Source organism: Aedes albopictus, chromosome 2, assembly GCF_035046485.1.
Source record: "Aedes albopictus strain Foshan chromosome 2, AalbF5, whole genome shotgun sequence".
In the NCBI taxonomy this organism is placed as follows: domain Eukaryota; kingdom Metazoa; phylum Arthropoda; class Insecta; order Diptera; family Culicidae; genus Aedes; species Aedes albopictus.
In genome coordinates, this window is record NC_085137.1 from 351394215 (window position 1) to 351416449 (window position 22235).

At 43.6% G+C, this 22235-nt stretch overlaps 3 protein-coding genes across 3 annotated transcripts; all 3 read right to left on the reverse strand.

Moving 5' to 3' along the window:
- Positions 1-11069: 11069 nt before the first annotated feature.
- Positions 11070-12164, reverse strand: LOC134286740 (uncharacterized). Its single transcript, XM_062848406.1, has one exon. The coding sequence runs from the start codon at positions 12162-12164 to the stop codon at positions 11070-11072; it is 1095 nt and encodes a 364-aa protein (XP_062704390.1).
- A 1478-nt stretch (positions 12165-13642) lies between these two features.
- On the reverse strand, positions 13643-15121 carry LOC134286743 (uncharacterized). The gene has a single exon (XM_062848409.1). It carries the CDS (start codon positions 15119-15121, stop codon positions 13643-13645), a length of 1479 nt encoding a protein of 492 aa, XP_062704393.1.
- LOC134286744 (uncharacterized) lies at positions 15118-18359 on the reverse strand. The gene is made up of 3 exons (XM_062848410.1): positions 17902-18359; positions 17728-17860; positions 15118-15864 (listed from the first exon to the last, which is right to left on the reverse strand). The coding sequence occupies exons 1-3, from the start codon at positions 18357-18359 to the stop codon at positions 15118-15120; spliced, it is 1338 nt and encodes a 445-aa protein (XP_062704394.1).
- Between the last annotated feature and the right edge of the window lie 3876 nt (positions 18360-22235).

The following is a 22235-nucleotide window of genomic DNA, read 5'->3' on the forward strand; positions in this document are numbered from 1 at the left end:
GGGGTAACACTCCATTTATTGAGTATACGAAAAAAGCGGGACAGAGGGAGGAAAATGAGTCGGAAATGCCCGAAAACTGATGGACGTAATTTTTGAATGTTTTCATGAAGTGGCATCTTACCCCATGGCAGACGGTCGTTTTGCACCACTTCCGTTTTACGAATCAGTTTTTAAAATCGCTGAAAATCGATGAAAATGCAATAGTTTTGTGAATATTTTTGCTGAGGTATCGAGCAAATATTGTCTAGTTGCTGTTACCACTTTGGAAGCCTAACAAATGAGGCTAATTATCATTGAAAACGATGAAAGTTTGAAAAATGGCATTTTACCCCACTTGACCCTATGTTGCACAATGCTGCATGTTCTATTATGATATTAGGGGTATTCACTAAAGAGATTAAATGGCTGCGTAAGCCATGATTTCTGCTTATTTGAAATGTTTCATGATTTTGCGAATGAAATAATCAAAGATTGCCTTGGTGATCACGACGTTTAATCAGTTTAATCAGTTTACGCTGTTAACTGAATCCCCCTATTGAATTGTTGTAGATAATGTTTTCTATGAAAAATAATTATCCATAACAAATACAAATATTTTAGCCCACTTTGGTACATTTTATTCATTCAATTAGCTGTACAAATAGACATCTGAGTAACTAAGCAATTTGATGCCCATTCAAACATGTTGACATCACTTCCAGTCAACCAGTTTTGTGTACACAAAGGCAGCTCCTGATAATTTGTGATCGCCTGTTTTTAAAAGCACGAATGTGAATAAAAAGAGTGATTTTGTTATTGGAATGTTGTTAAAGTGATAGTTTATAGTGTTACAAATCATGCATTAGATTTCCAGAGTGCAACGGTGCACGGTGTGTTGAAACAGGATTATTATCGCACTTTCATGAACCTAAAATATTTTTTCGTTATAAGTTAGCCTTAGCTGCATATATTAAGATTCTGGAGGTTAAAAAATCTTTCATCGGGGAAAATGAAAATAAATTCGATTTTAGTAGTTTACCACTTTTCTCATATAATATGGTATTACGCAAATCTGATGAACCTAAACTCCGCTAGAAAAAGTCCCCTTTCTAATAATACATTCGAAACCATTTAGAGAGAAACGAATGCAAAAGTCTGTATAACGACTTTAAATTTGTTTGGCGTTCGTTTTATGGGTCCAGCCCACTACAGTCTGCCGAAAGTCATAAATCATAAAAGTCTACATTCCTTCCATTTGTCTGGCACATAGATATTTGTAATGGAGGTAAATAAATATTTCCCATTAGTGCGACTATACTGAGCGTGCGTGACTTATTTGTAAAAGTTCTGCCTCTGATCTGTTGAGAAATTTTGTCCAGACAAATTCTTAAAATTTTCAAAGACGTATCTTCTTGTTACTTATAAAATGATTCCTTTAGGGTTAAATGAGCTGTTGAGTCTCAAGAAAGTTGACACAAAATACACAAGATTGGCGTTGTGATATTATGTTAATGCATTTAAAATGATTATTTAACATTTGGTTTAAAATAAGGTACACCGGGGCAAGTTGAAACGGGTGGGGTAAGATGAAACAGCAGGTTAACGTAATATTATCTAGTCATGATAAGCACTTTGAATGTCAAAACATTTTTATAATCAAATAATCATTTGGTCAAGGATAATTACACAAATTGTATTGAAATCTTTTTCAAAACATCACAAGTTTTTATTAAGTAGGGTCTTGTTCCATTTGGGCAGGTGTACCTATTTTTGGCACTTGCCGCTATAACTAAATCAATTTCAATCCGATTGCTTTGAATTTTTGTATAGGATTAGATACTGTTCGTATCTCATCGTGTACCAAAAATTACGATATTAGGTATAAAAATTACTTAGTTATAGCAGCAAGTGCCCAAAATAGGTACACCTGCCCAAATGGTACAAGACCCTATTCACATTACCGAATGCAACGCATGCTTAATATATGTCAATGTGAATGACATCTTATAGTATAAGCCTAACATATATTGGAAACATATCAATTTGCAAGTAATCTGATGAATTTCAATAATAGTAGTCTCGTGCAGTGGTTTTTCTATGTTCGTCTGAATTATCTGTAGTTTTATTTTATCAAGACTGCATAAAATAAAAATTATATTTCCCAAGTATAATTCCTTCTTTTTTGCAAAATGAGTTTGACAACAGATTCAGTATGGGGAGAAATTTCACTTGTCCTTGCAGAGCGTGATAAAAACGAAATAAAAAGGAATAGTGATTGTTTGGCAATAAACACAAGAACACTTGGCAAGAACACTGGACTGTTTCACGCAGTAAGAGAGGAAACTGGATTTTCGGACCGCGAAATAAATTCACTGGGTTCACTTTTACTTAACTAATTTATTCTAATTCACTTTACACTACGCGTTGTCATAAGCCACGCGAACGCTTATCGAAATCAAACTGACCCGCTACTGCGAACGGGTCGCATATTTATATCAAAAATCCATATTCCAGAATCACGTGGAAGCTTCTACGCAAGGTTCCACGCGTGACTAGAACCCACGCGACGTTTCGGGAACCACCATCACCACGCTAGCTGCAGAGCGACGACAGTCGATGATGATGATGATGACGGCTGCGGCAGCGGTGGTCTGCTGCCGAACTCAATGTTTGGAGCTCACAGCACTCACTCTCTCGCAGCGCAGGTAGCTTCGGTTTCGTCGGCTCGGGTGAGTGTGTGAGCGCCGCGTCGGTGGTCGATGACGATTCGGATGCGTTGATTGGTGTCAGTGCCCGCGCAGCCTCGCATGCTGCTGCCTTCATTGGGAGCGCATCTCTCTAAAATAAAAGCTCTCATTTTTGAGTAGCGCCCATGCCGCACAGGGACTGTGTTGGAAACACACATTTTTTTAAATTACTCGTACGCTCACATTTTTGCAAAATATCAATATTTTTCGGTATTTGAAGGTGGTTTATAAACCCAGTGAGGTTGCCATGTCGAAATTATTGCAAAATACATGCTCATGTGAGCGTACGAGCAATTTTAAAAAAATGTGTGTTTCCAACACAGCCATGTGCGGCATGGATGTTTACTAAAAATGTGCAGGCCGAACACATTTTTGAGCGTAGCCGTTTTTGCGTGATGTGCGCGAACATAGTCCCGCCCGTTGGAATGCAATTCCAACTTAGATGACTGTTGCTCGTCGGTTTCTTGCAAGGGAAGCGGCGCTAGTTTGCTTACTGCACGATGGTATACACCAGTGGTTGTCTTGACGTCAGCAACACGAACGACACCGTCCTTTCCTGGGTAGACGGCGATGATTCTTCCAAGCTTCCAGGTCTGTGCTGGTTGATTATCCTCGGCCAATAAAACGACGGTGTCGACTCTTACGTTGGGCTGTTTCTTTGTCCATTTTGCTCTCGATTGTAGAGTTGAAAGGTATTCTCGAGACCATTTTTTCCAGAAGTGTGTAGCGGACAGGAGATTTTGTAGATATTTTGTAACTAAGTCTGTAAATATTTAAAATAAGATAGATTGTAAGAGAATACAATCTGTCTCAGATAATTCAAATTTGTAAATATCCCTTAGCTTAGGCAAACGAAAAGCATTCATTAACAAACGCTTCCCGAGGTCGAGGCCATTTGTTTTCTGGATAAGGTGGGAAAGGGAAAGCAGCACGACTATCGGTCAAGTTATCCACATAGCGGTGTAGTCACGATTGAACACGAAGGGTTTCGGGAAATGACGTACTTCCGGGTACGTCCGAGATCATTCACTTTCCCTTATCTGAGGCTACCAAGACTCGATCATTTCGTCCGTGATAGCTCAAAGAGTTGGAAGTGTCCGCGTTTGCTTGTTAGTTTTTCGTGTGCCTAGAGTAGGTTTAATGTGATGTTAGATATAGTTAGATAGTTTAATTTCTGTGTTTCGTTCCATAGTAGGCCATAGTGTGCGTAGATAACTGTGTGCGATTGTTGAACGATAAGAAGCCTAAGGAAAGGTAAGAAATTGTGCTCGTAAGGTGCTCTTGGTGCCAGTGCTAAGCTCTTTGTCCCGCCAGTACGGGCATTCATCTTCAATCCGCAGATTCTCGCACCCAAACGTGACCGCTTCTCCCCAACGGACGAAAACACCCGGCGACCGTCAACCTGCCGGAAGCGGACGGATCCGTCACCAAATCGGTCCGAGAAGGCCCGGGGACCTTCAGGTGGACGAAGTCCACGAGCTGGTGCGCCAACTGACCAGCAGGGCATCAACCAAGTGCCAGAAACCGCCATCGCATAGCTGCCGTCAACCGCCATTGCGATCACGCGGTGACGAGCCGATCAACGACAGCGCCTCAATCAACCAAGCCGCCGGTGAGTCAACGACCTGGCTTACAGGTCATCGACTGCTGAGGTTGAGTAAGCAGAATAGATCGGTGAGTCAACCAATTTCTTTTATTTGCGGAGTGCGGCGTCCGCTGAGGGCGCCGCGGAGGATTTTTTTTTTTGCCAGTCAAAGACTGATGAGATGAAGTGCCATTAGAGCCAATCGACCCTTTTTGAACATCGGAATTCCTTCCGACAGCGTCTTGGGGGACCAACGTCTTGGCCCCGTGAAAATGCGTGCGTGAGCCCGTCTGAGCCACCACTGCAGGAAGGTCGGATACTAGGAGCGCAGACATAGCCGTAGCTGAGCTTCCGATAAGTGACGTCACGGGAATAGAGCAGTAGAGCACTGAGCACAGATAGGGAGATAGAGAGGGAGTGGCTAGTAATCGCACACCAGCTAGGAGCTTGTAAATAGGGAACGAACACATACAATGACATGAATTCGAATTCGATCGTAGCAATAAAAATGTATGTTATCCTAGGTAGTAAGTGAATATATTCGTATCAGTTCCGTCAAACCCCAAATAAATGTGTTATTAGTTTCCATCCTAGCCATATGATTGTTTAATTGTATTTAGCATCACTGCGCGGTTTGCTGTAGTTTCGTGTTGATTGGGTTATCTTATGAGTGTCTTCCAGCTCAGTGAGGGATCTGGTGGTGAGAAGAGAGAGTTCTGCCAGTGATGAGAACTTCTCTTTAGTGGGATCGTAGGGGTTCAGGTGAGATCTCTCACCGTCGTCTCTGAGTGTCGTCGTGATTGTGCTGTTATGTTGTGGTAATAGGGATTTCCCGTTTGGCCGTTTTAGATCGTAGCCAGCTGGATCGATCCATAAATCCTTTTCAGGAAAATAAATGGACTCGCCCTTTGGGAGTCTCATCCGGGCAATTTAAAATTGGGCTCGTGGTCTCCTTTCGAGGAGTGGCGCATAAGCCACGTGTTTTATGCTGGATCGCCCAGCAGCGGCTACAAATTGGCGCCCAACTAAAGGTTTTCGTAATATTTGAGTAATTTATTGAGTTTCTGATGTAAAATTATGTGAATTTATGAATTTGTGGTATTTATGGATAGTTTTAGGTTCATGTATTGATAGTTTTCGAATGATTTAGTGTTTCTTTCGATATTTGGAGTCTGTGGAAAGTTCTTTGAGTGTTAAAGTGAATTTTTGTGGTTATTGAGAATTTAGAAGATATTGAGCTTTGGGAAAGATTGAATTTGTGTAGTGTGTCATTATATTTTTGTTGTAAAACTATTACGTTGTAAATTATCGTTGAATTTAAGCTTCTTTTCTTATATATTCCTTTTTTTGTATTTATAATATTTCGTTATAATGGCTTTTAGACTCCCTTATGCGGACCATTTGATAAATGAGGAAGTAGATTATGAGCTAACGATTAGCGGAAAAAGTAAGGAACAATGAGGTTGAGGCAAATACCGGATGTTGACGCACTGGCTTGATGAAAAATTTGAGGATGGAGTGTATGAGTACGAACCTTATTGATTGATTTTTCAAGTGGTATCGAGCAGGAATAGGTTCGGGTTTTGCGTTTACGGCTTGTTTGGAAGCAGAACATGAAGAAATAGGAGAGTAGAGCATGATTAGTACTGAGAGCAACGTAGGGGTAGGGGGTGAGAAAGATCCAGGGAATGAGAGAATTAAGGCTCTGGAGGCCCAAGTGGCTGAGCTCACCCTGATGATTGAAATAATTCAAAGGAGAATGCGAGGATCTGTTGAGCATGAGGACAGACGAGGGGGAGTTAAGGTAGGAGGAAGTTTTCAAGGAGAAGAACAGATTAAAATCCAGTTTAACACGTTCGATGATACGAATGACCGTGAGATGGAGCCCCAATCGGAGCTACCGACATGCTCGTATTGTGAGAGATACGATCACGTAGAAGATGATTGTGTTGTTAAAAAGAGGATTCTGGAAATAGGGCGTAGGTTAAATGAAGAAAAAGCGAGGAAAGGCCAGGAACAACTAGGGGTCGCAAGAGGTCTTGGACCAGAATGCGAGACTGCGAGTAACGGAATCACAAAACCAGAAGGTGTGGCCAATACACAAAGGCCGGAAAACTGTGCCATAGTTGGTCAGGAAATAACCTACGATACTGAGAAGTTTGATGCGGTGTTGCCAGTCAAGCAAACTTGGTTTCGAAAATATGACGTTCTGGTGTCCGCGAAACGGAGTAGGAAGAGGGAAACTAGGCAGGTAGTTCCGTGGCAAGCATTTTCAGAAAGCGGAAAGAGTCCCAGTAGAACGAGAAATCGTTTGGATAGGAGGAAGAAGGGAACGGAGAAAAGAATAAACAGAGAAACTGTAAAGGAGTGGCTCATCGAGTGGTCGATTACTTCTGAGAGATGGAGGATTTGGTTCCTAAAAATCTTATCGTCCTACGTTGGATTTGTCGTTCAAATCTCTGGGTTTAGCCCCTGTCTGATACAATGGCTAAGCTGGCTCCGAAGGATATACCATCAATTGACATTGCTACGATTTAGAGGGTTTGGATGGAAAAAGATTTGGCATTTTCCATTGCAAGTTTCTGAAGGAACTTGCCAAGGCAAACCCTCCATAATTTGACTGGAATTGTTTTCAAGCTATGTAACTGTCTTGGGCAGCAACGAAGAACCAGTGCTTTGCCTGGTCTCGCAAAAATACTTGAAGAGAGCTTTTCTTTTCCAGCTATGAACTCTTGGGTACGCCCAAGAGTTACAATTACTCCGTTGAGCAGTGCTCCGGGTAACGAAAATACTAGTTCGCCACTGCAAAGCTTAGCGCTGATCCTTGGATCAGCTGCTGCCCCTACAAAACCATTCACTTACTAGGGGCATCCTTGGACTGTTCAACAGTCCAAGAAGAAGCTTTGTAGTGTGTTGAAGAAAGGAATTGGTTCTTTCAAAGTAGATCCATTAAGTAGTAGAAATTGTGCTATACGCGATCCCCTCGACCAGAAGTCAGAGAGAGCCCTGGAAGAATTCCCGGGCGATGATCTCGTAAACAGAAGCTCAGAGCCGTTGGGTGATGACGAGCAGTACCATTCATGGGAAGTCAAAATCGCGAGTCTGATATTGGGGATTGTCAGATGATGACCGAAAATCAAGACTCAGAAGTTTCTCATTGAAGAATACGATGTTGAGCAACCCGAGTCAATCGAGCGATAGCAACAACATCTTCAAAAACTGGCTCTAACTTGAAAGGATCAAATGTACTGCCCGAATGTGGGAAGGATGAGGTCAATCCTCAAGGTCATTTGAAATGATTCGTTTTTTAAAAATAGACGTGGGAGTTTTCCGAAATTTGTGAATGATTTTAGTTCGTAGTTCACAAAGGTAAACTTATAGTTAAATTAGTACTTAAAATTAATGTCTTTATTCAAAACATGTACAGAAACTTAGCTTAAAAACTATCCTGGTAGGGCCACCGGTCACCATATAGCGTCATCCTTCAATGTCGTCCGTCTCATCTCTCGTTACCTAAAAACAATAACAGAGCATTAAAATCCGATAATAAATTTACTAATAGTTGGAACGATACTTGCCTAAACTTGGGCGTCCCAGCACATCTCCATCAGGCCGGTGAAGGATTCTTCAAAGGCAGGTCGTCCATCTAGGGTTCCGTCCCGTCCTGCGAGATTCACATTCGCCGTGCCTCCGTCATTCATCCGTTATCGCCTCCTACGTCAACTCGATATTCGTCGTATATAAACCTAAACCACAAATAAACAAAGAAAATATGATTACTTACTGTTCAATAGACACTTCTTTTAGTTTTTCCAGTAGTCTAAGGCCATTCCCCGTCCGTATTTCGTTGAAACATTACCTAAAAACTTTAACTAAATTTCGTCGCACTGCACTTCAATGTTTACCTTTTTACTTTGACGTGTCTCTGAGTGGGTGGGTGTTTCAGTATATGAGTGTCGTGAGTGTCCGAAGAGAATTTTCTCTGAGTGACGTAATAGAGTGGGTCTTGTGTATTTCTCATTTATTAATGTTTCGTGAGAGCCGGGGTAGAGCATCGGCATTTGGAGCATTTTTGAATGTTTGTTTGGGAGAATTGTGGGGAGAATTCACGTTTCATACACATCTATTGACGAGAGCCGGGGTGTACTCTGGTGTGTCAATACATGTTGTGTGTAGATGATTGTGGTTGTATTGCGTTTTATCATACACAGAGGCGCAAATCCAAGTAACAGGCTTGGAGGGTTTCTGTGAGATGAAACAGTTGCGGAGAATTCAGATTCGGAGCGTAGTACCAGCGATGAGGATTGGTGTGCTTCGAGTCTGGATGATCCTGTTTATTGATGTTATGTGCGGTTGTATCGGAGAGAGGCAGTTAATCGACAGCAAGGTTCGATGTTTGTTTCTCTCCATGTGTACCTGTTATATGTAAGTTTACGTTCATTGAGATGTTCGAGAAACGATCTCAATGGTGTGTTGTTATGGTTGGCTTCTGCTGAGACTGTGAGGTGTCTGCAGTAATGCCGTTTTAAGATTTGATATGGTTTGAGAATTTGTTGGTGTCTGTACTCACACTTGCTCAGAGAACGTTGAATGGCTCGTAGAAATCTTCTTTGGGATGAACCTATATTTTGTAAATATTATTTTGTAAATATTTTGTGTATGATGTATACATTTATAATTTTTGCAATATTTTTGAATTTAATATATGTTGAATAGGTTAGGAACCCGGATGAATACTAAAAAAACTGGAAATTAATTGAATTTATAGGGGATTAAGTAAAAAAAAAACAAAAAGAAAATGAATTTGTATATAGCAGTCACATTGCAAAATTTACCACTACGAAAATTTGGTTTAAGTCCTTAAACCAAATTTTCGTAAAATAGCCGTGGTGCAATGTAGCGGACAGGAGATTTTGTAGATATTTTGTAACTAAGTCTGTAAATATTTAAAATAAGATAGATTGTAAGAGAATACAATCTGTCTCAGATAATTCAAATTTGTAAATATCCCTTAGCTTAGGCAAACGAAAAGCATTCATTAACAAACGCTTCCCGAGGTCGAGGCCATTTGTTTTCTGGATAAGGTGGGAAAGGGAAAGCAGCACGACTATCGGTCAAGTTATCCACATAGCGGTGTAGTCACGATTGAACACGAAGGGTTTCGGGAAATGACGTACTTCCGGGTACGTCCGAGATCATTCACTTTCCCTTATCTGAGGCTACCAAGACTCGATCATTTCGTCCGTGATAGCTCAAAGAGTTGGAAGTGTCCGCGTTTGCTTGTTAGTTTTTCGTGTGCCTAGAGTAGGTTTAATGTGATGTTAGATATAGTTAGATAGTTTAATTTCTGTGTTTCGTTCCATAGTAGGCCATAGTGTGCGTAGATAACTGTGTGCGATTGTTGAACGATAAGAAGCCTAAGGAAAGGTAAGAAATTGTGCTCGTAAGGTGCTCTTGGTGCCAGTGCTAAGCTCTTTGTCCCGCCAGGCATTCATCTTCAATCCGCAGATTCTCGCACCCAAACGTGACCGCTTCTCCCCAACGGACGAAAACACCCGGCGACCGTCAACCTGCCGGAAGCGGACGGATCCGTCACCAAATCGGTCCGAGAAGGCCCGGGGACCTTCAGGTGGACGAAGTCCACGAGCTGGTGCGCCAACTGACCAGCAGGGCATCAACCAAGTGCCAGAAACCGCCATCGCATAGCTGCCGTCAACCGCCATTGCGATCACGCGGTGACGAGCCGATCAACGACAGCGCCTCAATCAACCAAGCCGCCGGTGAGTCAACGACCTGGCTTACAGGTCATCGACTGCTGAGGTTGAGTAAGCAGAATAGATCGGTGAGTCAACCAATTTCTTTTATTTGCGGAGTGCGGCGTCCGCTGAGGGCGCCGCGGAGGATTTTTTTTTGCCAGTCAAAGACTGATGAGATGAAGTGCCATTAGAGCCAATCGACCCTTTTTGAACATCGGAATTCCTTCCGACAGCGTCTTGGGGGACCAACGTCTTGGCCCCGTGAAAATGCGTGCGTGAGCCCGTCTGAGCCACCACTGCAGGAAGGTCGGATACTAGGAGCGCAGACATAGCCGTAGCTGAGCTTCCGATAAGTGACGTCACGGGAATAGAGCAGTAGAGCACTGAGCACAGATAGGGAGATAGAGAGGGAGTGGCTAGTAATCGCACACCAGCTAGGAGCTTGTAAATAGGGAACGAACACATACAATGACATGAATTCGAATTCGATCGTAGCAATAAAAATGTATGTTATCCTAGGTAGTAAGTGAATATATTCGTATCAGTTCCGTCAAACCCCAAATAAATGTGTTATTAGTTTCCATCCTAGCCATATGATTGTTTAATTGTATTTAGCATCACTGCGCGGTTTGCTGTAGTTTCGTGTTGATTGGGTTATCTTATGAGTGTCTTCCAGCTCAGTGAGGGATCTGGTGGTGAGAAGAGAGAGTTCTGCCAGTGATGAGAACTTCTCTTTAGTGGGATCGTAGGGGTTCAGGTGAGATCTCTCACCGTCGTCTCTGAGTGTCGTCGTGATTGTGCTGTTATGTTGTGGTAATAGGGATTTCCCGTTTGGCCGTTTTAGATCGTAGCCAGCTGGATCGATCCATAAATCCTTTTCAGGAAAATAAATGGACTCGCCCTTTGGGAGTCTCATCCGGGCAATTTAAAATTGGGCTCGTGGTCTCCTTTCGAGGAGTGGCGCATAAGCCACGTGTTTTATGCTGGATCGCCCAGCAGCGGCTACAAGTGGTCTCTCATCTGGTTCAGATACTGCCATTTGGTTAAGCGGTTTGCTGGTACATCCAAATACGATGGCTTGATCACCGGTTCCATTGGTCGACCAAGCATTAGATGTGCAGGCGATATCGGTTGAGGGTCGTTGGGATCATCTGATGTGGAATATAGCGGTCGAGAGTTGACAATCGCTTCGATGTGGGTCAACACGGTGCTAAGTTGCTCGAACGTTAGAGTTGTATTCCCGAGAGTTCTGGTGAGATGGGACTTCACTATCTTCACTCCGGCCTCCCATAATCCTCCGAAGTTAGGTGATCTCGGCGGAATAAACTCCCATTCAACTTCTCGGCCGATCAGGAAGTCGTTGATTTTGTTCCGCTCCACCTGGTCGTTGAACATATCACGTAGATGTCGAAGCTCCTTCAAAGCCCCAACAAAATTGGTCCCATTGTCCGAAAATAGCTTGCGGACAAGACCACGGCGATTGATGAAACGGTCGAGAGCGGCAAGGAAAGCATCAGAGGTCAGGTCGGATACTAATTCGAGGTGGATGGCTTTCGTTGACAGGCATACGAATAGTGAGATGTACGCCTTCACTATTTTCGGCTTGCGTTTGCCTTCCTTCACAAGTATCGGTCCGGCATAGTCCACGCCGGTCAGCTCGAATGGCGCATGCTCGGTGACTCGTGCTTCAGGTAGCACACCCATCAGAGGCTGGATGCTCCGTGGCTTCGTCCGGAAACATTTAACACAATCGTGGATCACCTTGCGAATAGCGGATCGTGCATTCGTCAACCAAAATTTCTGCCGAATGGCGGCCAATAATCCGGATTGGCCCTCGTGTAGACGGTCCTCATGGTATTTGCGTATCAGCATTTCCGTAACACGATGTTTCCGAGGAAGTAACAACTGGTGCTTGGCTTCGAAAGGTAGCTTGGAGTTTTGCAAGCGCCCTCCGACTCGTAGTAATCCTTCGTCGTCGATAAACGGCTGCAAGTTGGCCATTCGTTTCGGGAAATCGCCTCGCTGGATACTCTGGATCTCCTCATGAAGTTCACTCTGCTGCAGAATTCTAACGATGGAAATCTCGGCTCTTCGCATGTCTTAAACGGTCAAGGCACTGGATAGCATCCTCTGCTCCTTAGGTGTTCGAACTAGTCGGACGAATCGAACCACCTGTGCCAGAACACGCTGCAATTTGGTGAATGAGCTGAACCGTTCAAAGACCGGCTCCGACTCTATGGCTGGATTTGCTATTGTCACTTCCCGCAGCTCTGGGATTTCACATTCAGGAATCTCTGTAATCGCCTCCACTTCGTACTCGGTTGTGCTGAGGAATGTTGGTCCATTCCACCACAAGCTACACTGCTTCAGCAGGTCTGGCGGCATTCCCCGTGAAACAATGTCAGCTGGGTTATTCAAAGTATTCACGTAACTCCATTGGTAGCGATCGGTCAGATGCTTAATTTGGGCTACACGGTTACGAACATAAACCTGCAACCGATCCAGGGGTTTGTTGATCCAGGCCAGTACTATTTTACTGTCCGACCATAACTTGATTCCATCGAAAGACAGCTTCAGTGTTGGAGCTACCTTGGCAACTAGCTTGGCGAGTAGTAAGGCAGCACACAGCTCCAACCTAGGTATGGTCATCTCACGGAGGGGAGCTACCTTGGACTTACTGCATAGTAGATGGGCTACCGCTGAACCATCTCGTCGAACGCAACGGATGTACACGCACGCTCCATATGCACTCTTGGAAGCGTCGGCAAATCCATGGATCTCTAATACTTCCCTCTCTGTATCCACGACACACCGGGGAATTTCAAGATCTGTTATATGATCCAAGGAAGTCCGGAAAGTATTCCACCGCTGGAGTAGCTCATCGTCAAGGGGATCGTCCCATCCTAACTTGCTGGCCCACAAGCATTGCATTACACAGCGCAACATTTTTTTGTCTCAAGAGCAAACTTATGTGCCTCCGACGGATATTGGGCCGCTGAATCCGAATCCGGGCTCAGATTTGCTCCAACACGTCACAATTTTGAGCTATACCTCAATGTATAGGGCAAAATATGCGACTTTGGGCTTTTTTGACTGCAAGCCATTAAGCATGGAAATATTTGTTTAAGCAATCAAAAGGTTAATTGGTCAATTTACATCTAAATTAACGACTCATGCTAAATTTTTCGTTTTACCTAATCAAATTTGATAGATTTAAGCATTTTATGTTAGTATGAAAACTTGCATGCAACTTTTGAAGGGTGACTTGTATGGGAAATATCGTACCTAACATAAATCGATTAAAAGTATCAAATTCGATTTGGTAAAACGAAATATTTTGCATGAGTCGTTAATGTAGATGTTAGTTGACCAATTAACCTTTTGATTGATTAAAAAACATTTTTCCATGTTTAATAACTTGCAGTCGAAAAAGCCCAAAATCGCATATTTTGCCCTATAAATTGAGGTATAGCTCAAAATTGTGACGTGATAGAGCAAATCTGAGCCCGGATTCGGATTCAGTGGCCCAAAATCTGTCAGAGACACATAAGTTTGCTCTTGAGACAGACCAAAAGTTAATTTTTGTTACGCTGTGTTATCATTTTCGCTTCTACAATCACTGGCGCGACGAGTCCCAGTGGATCAAACAACCTCGCTATTTGGGACAGGACACGTCGCTTGGTCACTACTGCTTCGGGGTTGGTCGTATCAGCGGATTGGCAAAACAGGAACAAATCTCGCCGCGGGTCCCACATGAGTCCTAAAGCCTTGATAGCTTGGTTGGCACTGGAGTCGTGAATTGGTACCAACTTCTCACGATCCTTCTCTGGAACACTATCAAGGAGTTCTTCGGAATTTGAACACCACTTTCTGACGGGAAATCCACCCTTCAGCATCAGCTCCTCGATATCGCTCCGAAGTTTAATCGCTTCATTAACCGAATCCGCGCCAGAAAGGATGTCGTCCATGTAAGAGTCGTCCAAGATGATCTCGGCAGCCGTGGGATAATTCGTGCTCTCGTCCCGTGCTAGTTGAATAAGCGAGCGCACAGCCAGAAAGGATGCTGCCGATGTTCCGTAGGTAACGGTCAACAGTTCGAAAACCTTCAGCGCTTCCGATGGGTTGCTTCGCCAGAAGATTCGCTGGTATCGGGTCTGTGAAGGGTCCACTAGTACTTGCCTGTACATTTTTGACACGTCCGCAGAGAATACGATGGGGTGGGTCCGGAAGCGCATCACTATGGTGAACAACTCACTTTGGCTGTTCGGTCCGGTCATCAGCACATCGTTTAGGGATAAACCACTCGCCTTCGCTGTAGCATCGAACACAACACGTAGCTTGGTGCTGCTACTGGATGGGTTCAGGACACAATGGTGTGGCAAGTAGTAGGCTTGAGTTCCAGGTGGGTCCTCATCCTCCTGTATCTCCCGGCAATGACCCAGGGCTCGGTACTCATCGATGAACTCTGTGTATTGGTTCTTGAGTTCTGGATTTTTCGCCAACCTCTTCTCTAGGAGCAAGAAACGTTTCATGGCGAGGGATCTGGAGTTACTTAGCTGGCTCACAGAATCACGAAAGGGAAGTTGTACTACGAATCTTCCAGTGTCGTCACGTCGGTATGTTTGTTTGAAGTGCTCTTCAAACCGTTCTTCCTCGGTGCTTGTCATTGCAGGCTCGACAATTTCCTCCTGGTCGAAGAATCGCTTCAGAGACTCCTCTAATCCATCGTTCACGGCAACGTTGGCACATACCGGGCGATCATCGTCCTGATCATCGTACGTACCAGCTACTACCCATCCGAATTGGGTTTCGTACAGGGTCGGCAGAGTGCTGGACAATTTGATCTGACCTTGCTTAAGGACGTCAAAGAACAGACCAGCTCCAATCAACATATCGATCTCGTTTGGACAATGGAAGGCGGCATCGGCTAGCAAAATACCAGGCGGGATGTTCCACGTATCGATGTTAACACTCACCGGCGGAACCGTGCCCGCCACCTTTGGAGTAGTGAGGCATTCAACGTTGACGGCATAATCACTGTAGTTCGATGTCATTCGCACCACCACCTTGTGGTGCATCTTGGACTTGTTACCTCCGACGCCGATGACGGGAACATTCGCTGGTTGTTTCGGAGCTTCAGTCTTTGAACCACAGACTCGGAAATGACGTTGATCTGCGATCCGGAGTCCAACAAGGCTCGTACACGATGAACTTGACCGTTTTTGGCGGTCAGGTTGACCATTACAGTCATCAGGAATACCTGCTTACCCGGTGGAGGAATGCTGCTGGAACACGATGTATTCACCGGCTGCACTACAGGTACCGGCTTCCCTTCTGGAGTCTTCGGCGCATCAGTGGGTTTCACTTCGGGCTTCTCACGTTCGAAATGAAGTAGCGTGTGGTGTTTCTTTGAGCACTTTGAACACGACTTATCGCTGGAACACGCTGCACCACGATGGCCCTTCCTTAGGCAGTTGAAGCAAAGATTTACTTCCTTTACCTTTGCTTGTCGCTGATCCACAGACATCTTCAGGAAGTTGGAACATTTGTAGTTCTGGTGTTGACCGGAACAGAAATCACACATATACTCCGACGTCACTGCCGCTGCGTGCGAGGTCTTGGAAGGCACGAGCTTGGATCCAGGCGGCTTCTGGTTTAGCTTGGGATTCGGGGATACGATGGGAGCACTCTTCTCACATCTCTCCAGGATGACGCATCGTTGTTTAAGGAATTCGATCGTTTGCTCGTATTCCGGGAGCTCCGTTTGATCAATGGAAGCTTCCCATAACTCGCGGGTCTGCCCAAGTAACAATTCAAAATCATTAATAAGCATGCCAGTTGATTAAATGTTCCACAAAGGCGCCGACAGTTGAACAAGAGTATGCTTTGAACAAAATGGCGAATAAATGTTTCATGCAGTGGAAACTGTTCGTTTGTTGAATATATTTCTGCTGATTGAATAACTAATCGTATAGAAGTTTAAAGACAGTTGCTTAGGTATTCACATCATCTGTCAAATAGTGCTCTAATAATGATAGAATACAAGCTGCTTCCGACGTTTTGGATGCCGTTATTCCACTTATGATCTACAATGGAACAAGTAGTTTATCTCAAGTTTAATAACTGTTGCTTGATCATTTTATTCAACTACACTGGTATAGTTTAACAACTAGATGTAATCAAGTTTCTTTAATACAAATGTAACGCTTTTATTCAAGCAATGTTGATTAGAAGTGGTACTGTATCACTCAATAATCGATGTTCGCCCTGCTCCTGTTTGTAAACATGATTGCTGATTAGGGGTCTAAGAAAAGCATCCCCGGCTACAAGTTTGAAGACCAAACAAACATCTTGCAGCAGCTCAAAATATCACACTTTTAAAAACATTCTGACTCACCTTTTGCACTACACGCTCCAACGACAGCAGCAGCAGCAACAAAAACACCAGAAAATACAACTGAAGTGGATCCTGGGCGGCTCCTCTATTTGGCATTGACGAATCAGATTACCCACTATGGTGGCACCGGTCAAACCGGGCTCAGCTTCCTTATGTTCATATTTTCAGCTGCTTGGAGATATACACAATCGTTACCCATTTTCCTCTCGACACAAAACAGGAGCGGTGAAAATAGCCAGATAAGTTCACTTGTTTGGGCGTTTAAATAATAGAAAAATTCGAAGTGTCACCAATCTTACAACACAACACCGTGAATACTGACGGACTAACAAAACAATCAACATGCATGCTTTATGATTAAACGTTGCGGTTACAATTATTCAAACATTGATCAGCTTCAATGTTTATGAACACAATTTGTTGAATAACATATTTAAGCAATGTTTAAGCAGCATATGTACGGTAATGTATTCGACTCAGGGATTGAACATTTATTTACTGCTTTAAATCTGCCGATTCATGTAATTCGGATTGAGGCAGAGCAGATGCAGACGAGTGTGAATCCAAAGGTCCAGAGTTCGAGTCTTTCAATTGATGTGATTTGTTTCACAATAATGTAATAAAATGGAGAGGTTGTGGCTATATGATCAAAAGAGAGAGATATTCCAGATTAAATACAAATGCAGAAATGTGAAAAGTTAAATCATTTTTGCAATTTTATTGTTACAATGATATTTGAGAAACATTTAAGAAACGTTTTCGTAGCAATTGTTAAACCATATCTATTAATAGAAATAAATTTCTTGAGGTGTACCGCGGCCCCAGCATGTTTTGATTATATTATGGTGGAATAAATGTCGAAAAAAGCTTGTTATTACGCAATATGCTGCTAATGCAGAATAATGGTTTCTAAAACCGTTCTCAAACGATTATGTAAACAAATAGCGTCATATAACATTGTTTATTAAACGTTGAAGAAAAGTTTATGATGGTTGTGTAAATAGTTGATGGTTCTAACGTTGAACAAGTGTTTCACAACCGATGTACGGTCATTGGATAAACATTCTTTTCATCGTGCTTATAGAACGGTTGATGTTGAATAGATTCCCATTTTTGGGCGAACAAGAGTTGAAGCACAGTTTTATTTCAAAGCTATTCAAATATAATACGACTAGCAGCGTAATAACGTTGCTTTGAGAAACATTTCTTAAAGCAAAAATTGTTTCTTGGGTGGTCATCCAATGCGCGAGTGAGCACGGTTACCACGAGCAACTCCGACATTCCCAGCAGCGGTTGGCCAAGCTTGACAAGGTTCTCCACGTGGCGGGTGCATTCATCAATTAAGCTTCGGAGGTCCTTAGACGACTTCTTAGCCATCCTCTTCATATTCAGCACCCTAGAATGTGAGACTCCAAGATTAGCCGCTTGTTGCCGAACCTCTCCTCCAGGATGTCCCATGCGCGCTGGTAGTTGTTATTCTGTAACGTCTCCAAGTCGATAACGCCGGTGGCGTCTCCCTTCAAAGAGTTTTCCAAGTGGTATAGCTTCACCGCGTCCGAATCTGATGAGCGCTGCATCAGATCCTGAAACATGGCCTTGAAGCGTGGCCATGCTTCATAACGCCCATCGAAAGTTGGCAGCGGAGCACGGAATGACTGAGACTGTACGACGATCGGCTGCTGGTTGGTGGTGACACACGGTTGCTGCTGGGTTGGGGACGCAGTTAGCTTCTCGTTCCAGCTCTCGAGCAGCACAGACACCTCCTCGTACAGGTGCATGAATTGCAGGTAGGGATCGTCTTGCTCATCGCGCTTGTCGGCTGGGGACTGGGCCACAATTTCCTGGTGCAACCTGATGAACTCGGCTTTTTCGGTCTCAACACTCCGTTGAAACATAAGGGCCCATATAGCCGAGGCGGTAAACGCACGGGTATTCAGCATGACCATGCTGAGGGTGACGGGTTCGATTCCCGGTCGGTCCAGGATCTTTTCGTAAAGGAAATTTCCTTGACTTCCTTGGGCATAGAGTATCTTCGTGCCTGCCACACGATATACACATGCAAAATGGTCATTGGCAGAGGAAGCTCTCAGTTAATAACTGTGGAAGTGCTCATAGAACACTAAGCTGAGAAGCAGGCTTTGTCCCAGTGAGGACGTTACGCCAAGAAGAGAGAGAGAGAGACTCCGTTGAAACACTTTAACTTGGGCTGGGGTTGGCTCTCTTTCTTCCTCTTCGGCCTGCTTGAGGGTGGTTAGGATTCGGCTCACGTTGCGTTGAGCTAATCCACGGTTGTGGACTAGCGCCCCAAGCTGGTCCTCACACTCGGCAGAATCAGGAACCTTCTTCACCGGTGTCCGTTTGGGTGGCATTCTGATGTAGAATATCTCACGGGTCAGCAACACAGAATTCGGACAAGAATTCCGACGCCTTTGTTACAGTGGATGGACGGACTCCGGAATAACGAACGCAAACACTATGCGACGTTTAAATCAATTACTTATGGGTTGGGAACCGACGCGCTTGTCACAACGGGTGGAGCACTTCACACAATGCCCGGAGCGACGGGAAGGTAGCACTACGCGACGGCGGATTCACTTTGGTACTACGAAAACCGACGCGCTTGTCGGACCGGATGGAATTAGGAACACGCGAATTCCGGAACGACGGATAAATTCACTACGCGACGACGGTTTACACTCGCGGACCGACACGGATACGGACGTTGTCGAAGCCACGTGCACGCTTCTACGCACTGCCGTGCTGTCGAAGCCACGCGGAACGCTTTTTAGACAACACACTACCGCGTTGTTCAAGCCACGCGGAACGCTTTTAAACACTACCGGATCCTTATCCGGTTCGAAGGACCACTTTGTGTTTGGCAATAAACACAAGAACACTTGGCAAGAACACTGGACTGTTTCACGCAGTAAGAGAGGAAACTGGATTTTCGGACCGCGAAATAAATTCACTGGGTTCACTTTTACTTAACTAATTTATTCTAATTCACTTTACACTACGCGTTGTCATAAGCCACGCGAACGCTTATCGAAATCAAACTGACCCGCTACTGCGAACGGGTCGCATATTTATATCAAAAATCCATATTCCAGAATCACGTGGAAGCTTCTACGCAAGGTTCCACGCGTGACTAGAACCCACGCGACGTTTCGGGAACCACCATCACCACGCTAGCTGCAGAGCGACGACAGTCGATGATGATGATGATGACGGCTGCGGCAGCGGTGGTCTGCTGCCGAACTCAATGTTTGGAGCTCACAGCACTCACTCTCTCGCAGCGCAGGTAGCTTCGGTTTCGTCGGCTCGGGTGAGTGTGTGAGCGCCGCGTCGGTGGTCGATGACGATTCGGATGCGTTGATTGGTGTCAGTGCCCGCGCAGCCTCGCATGCTGCTGCCTTCATTGGGAGCGCATGTGCGCGAACAGTGATTAAAACGACTATATAGTCATAAAACTGAAAAACCACAGCACTGTACTTACAAAGTGTAAACTATCCATTAGAGTTGAATTAAAAAGTCGCCCGTACACTCAAAAAACAAAGGATTGAAGCGTTCTGTTTGTTTTATTTCTTATTTATGTATTTTTTGATAGAAGTGAGCAGGGTTGTGCAGTTTCAGGATGGTCAATGTCGATTGACACTCGCTCCAACCATCACTTCATACGACAAACGCAGTCCATCAAAACATAATCGATTCACGCAAAAGTCACTCAAGCCAACCCTCGTTCAATGCAGAGTCAACCACATCCAACAGCAGCGATCGTCTCTTGTTTTCGAACCACACGATGAAACACCGAAGCGAGTTTTTGTTCTACGCTTTGCATTCTATTCATAGGGCGTGCTATGTTTGTGTTTGCTGCGCCATGCAATACTACTTAACAAATTGACCCTCATCCAGGCATTTTCAGACGAGAGTCACCCCGCAGTGAGTGACATAGCTCTGCTTCGGAACGACGGTTAAGAAGCGTTCGGCTACTCAAGAGATTTGCAGAGAAAGAGCGTGGCGGCGGCAGCCACCGTATCAATGCGTTCGTCTCGAATGTGTTTGTTAGCAACATAGAGACGGTCGGCTGTAGCGTTGATGGAGGAAGAAGGGCAATGTTGATGTTGCGGCTTTTTTGTGTTATGATGGTGATAATGTACAAGACTGGAAGTGAGCATCCATGAAAAAAAGAACGGAATCAATCGGTGCCGTAATCGCTTGTTTTCGAATAGGATGAATATGGAAGCGTGAGATTAATGATGGAACACATACCCTAGATGACATTTCCAGAACATTGATGTCTTTTTAATCTTGTTCTACATTTTCAATTTTTTATATCTGACAGATACGTATTTCGACCTCAACTGTTTGGTCATCTTCAGTGTCTCGTACTTAATCAGATATTCTTTTTACGTACATGTATTCCGCTAACATGCCCACTAAAACTGTTTCAATCAAGCATTGATTGATTTCACAATAAAAAATGATAACATATGCTTACCTTAAAGTACGTGTATCAAGGGCGTGTGCCGAAAGAGTCATTAAAACCTTTTCTCTGAGGGCTGATTTCTTCACCTCGGATTAACCGGTAAACCAGGCTTACCCATACAGTTAAACCTGGTTTAACGCTTAAGCCAGGGTGAGAAATCGGCCCTATGTGTCCAACATGCGAACAAAAGTATTCATAGGATGAATTTTCACTTGTTAGTAAAACACCGAGCCCTGCAAAATCAGAGCACAATATACATAAAAGTTCTTATTATTCGAAGAGTTATCAGTATTACTGCTTAACTAGCTCAAAACAGCTTAATTTACAGTTAACATGAATGTTAAAAAATAAGCGTGATCAATTCACCATACACTGAATTCTTTTTTTACACGACTTTTTTTTACGCGATTTTATTTTGCACGACTTTTTTTACGCGATTTTCTCGAAGTTACGCGACTTTTTTTTACGCGATTTTGGTTATTTGCGGAGGACAAATCGCGTAAAAAAAATTTCCTTTGGATTTTTTTTGCGCGATTTCTCGAAGTTACGCGAACTTTTTTTACACGATCTTTTTTTGCGCGAACGCATCCATCGCGTAAAAACAGAATTTAGTGTATTTGTTTAATGATTTCGCAATCGAAGCATCCTTCGTGGCCGCGTGATCGTCGTTTAGGTGTATCGTTTACCCCCATTTGTTTACCCCCATTACAAATATCCGTGTGCCAGACAAATGGAAGGAATGTAGACTTTTATGATTTATGACTTTCGGCAGACTGTAGTGGGCTGGACACATAAAACGAACGCCAAACAAATTTAAAGTCGTTAGAAAGACTTTTGAATTCGTTTCTCTCTAAATGGTTTCAAATGTATTATTAGAAAGGGGACTTTTACTAGCGGAGTTTAGGTTCATCAGATATGCGTAATACCATATTTATGAGAAAAGTGGTAAACTACTAAAATCGAATTTATTTTCATTTTCCCCGATGAAAGATTTTTTAACCTCCAGAATCTTAATATATGCAGCTAAGGCTAACTTATAACGAAAAAATATTTTAGGTTCATGAAAGTGCGATAATAATCCTGTTTCAACACACCGTGCGGTGTGTGGAAGTATCCGAAAAAAATAATTTTTGAACAGGCAAAGAAAGTGTTCGAAAACAACAACAAAACGAAAGAAGAAGACAAAATTTTGTGGTGAAACTTTATTTGCACAAATCTTATGATTTATCATGAATTTTGACTGTGAAAACAGTTTGGAATGAAGAAAATTGTTCAGAATATGTTT

Excerpts from the sequence above, each read along its gene's own strand:
- LOC134286740 (XM_062848406.1), bottom strand. The coding sequence starts at position 12,164 with ATGCGAAGAGCCGAGATTTCCATCGTTAGAATTCTGCAGCAGAGTGAA.
- LOC134286744 (XM_062848410.1), bottom strand. The coding sequence starts at position 18,359 with ATGTTTCAACGGAGTGTTGAGACCGAAAAAGCCGAGTTCATCAGGTTG. Across the intron at positions 17,861-17,901 it reads TGGGACATCCTGGAGGAGAG|GGTGCTGAATATGAAGAGGA; the intron begins GTTCGGCAACAA and ends CTCACATTCTAG. Across the intron at positions 15,865-17,727 it reads GAATGTCGGAGTTGCTCGTG|ACCCGCGAGTTATGGGAAGC; the intron begins GTAACCGTGCTC and ends TTACTTGGGCAG.
- LOC134286743 (XM_062848409.1), bottom strand. The coding sequence starts at position 15,121 with ATGACATCGAACTACAGTGATTATGCCGTCAACGTTGAATGCCTCACT.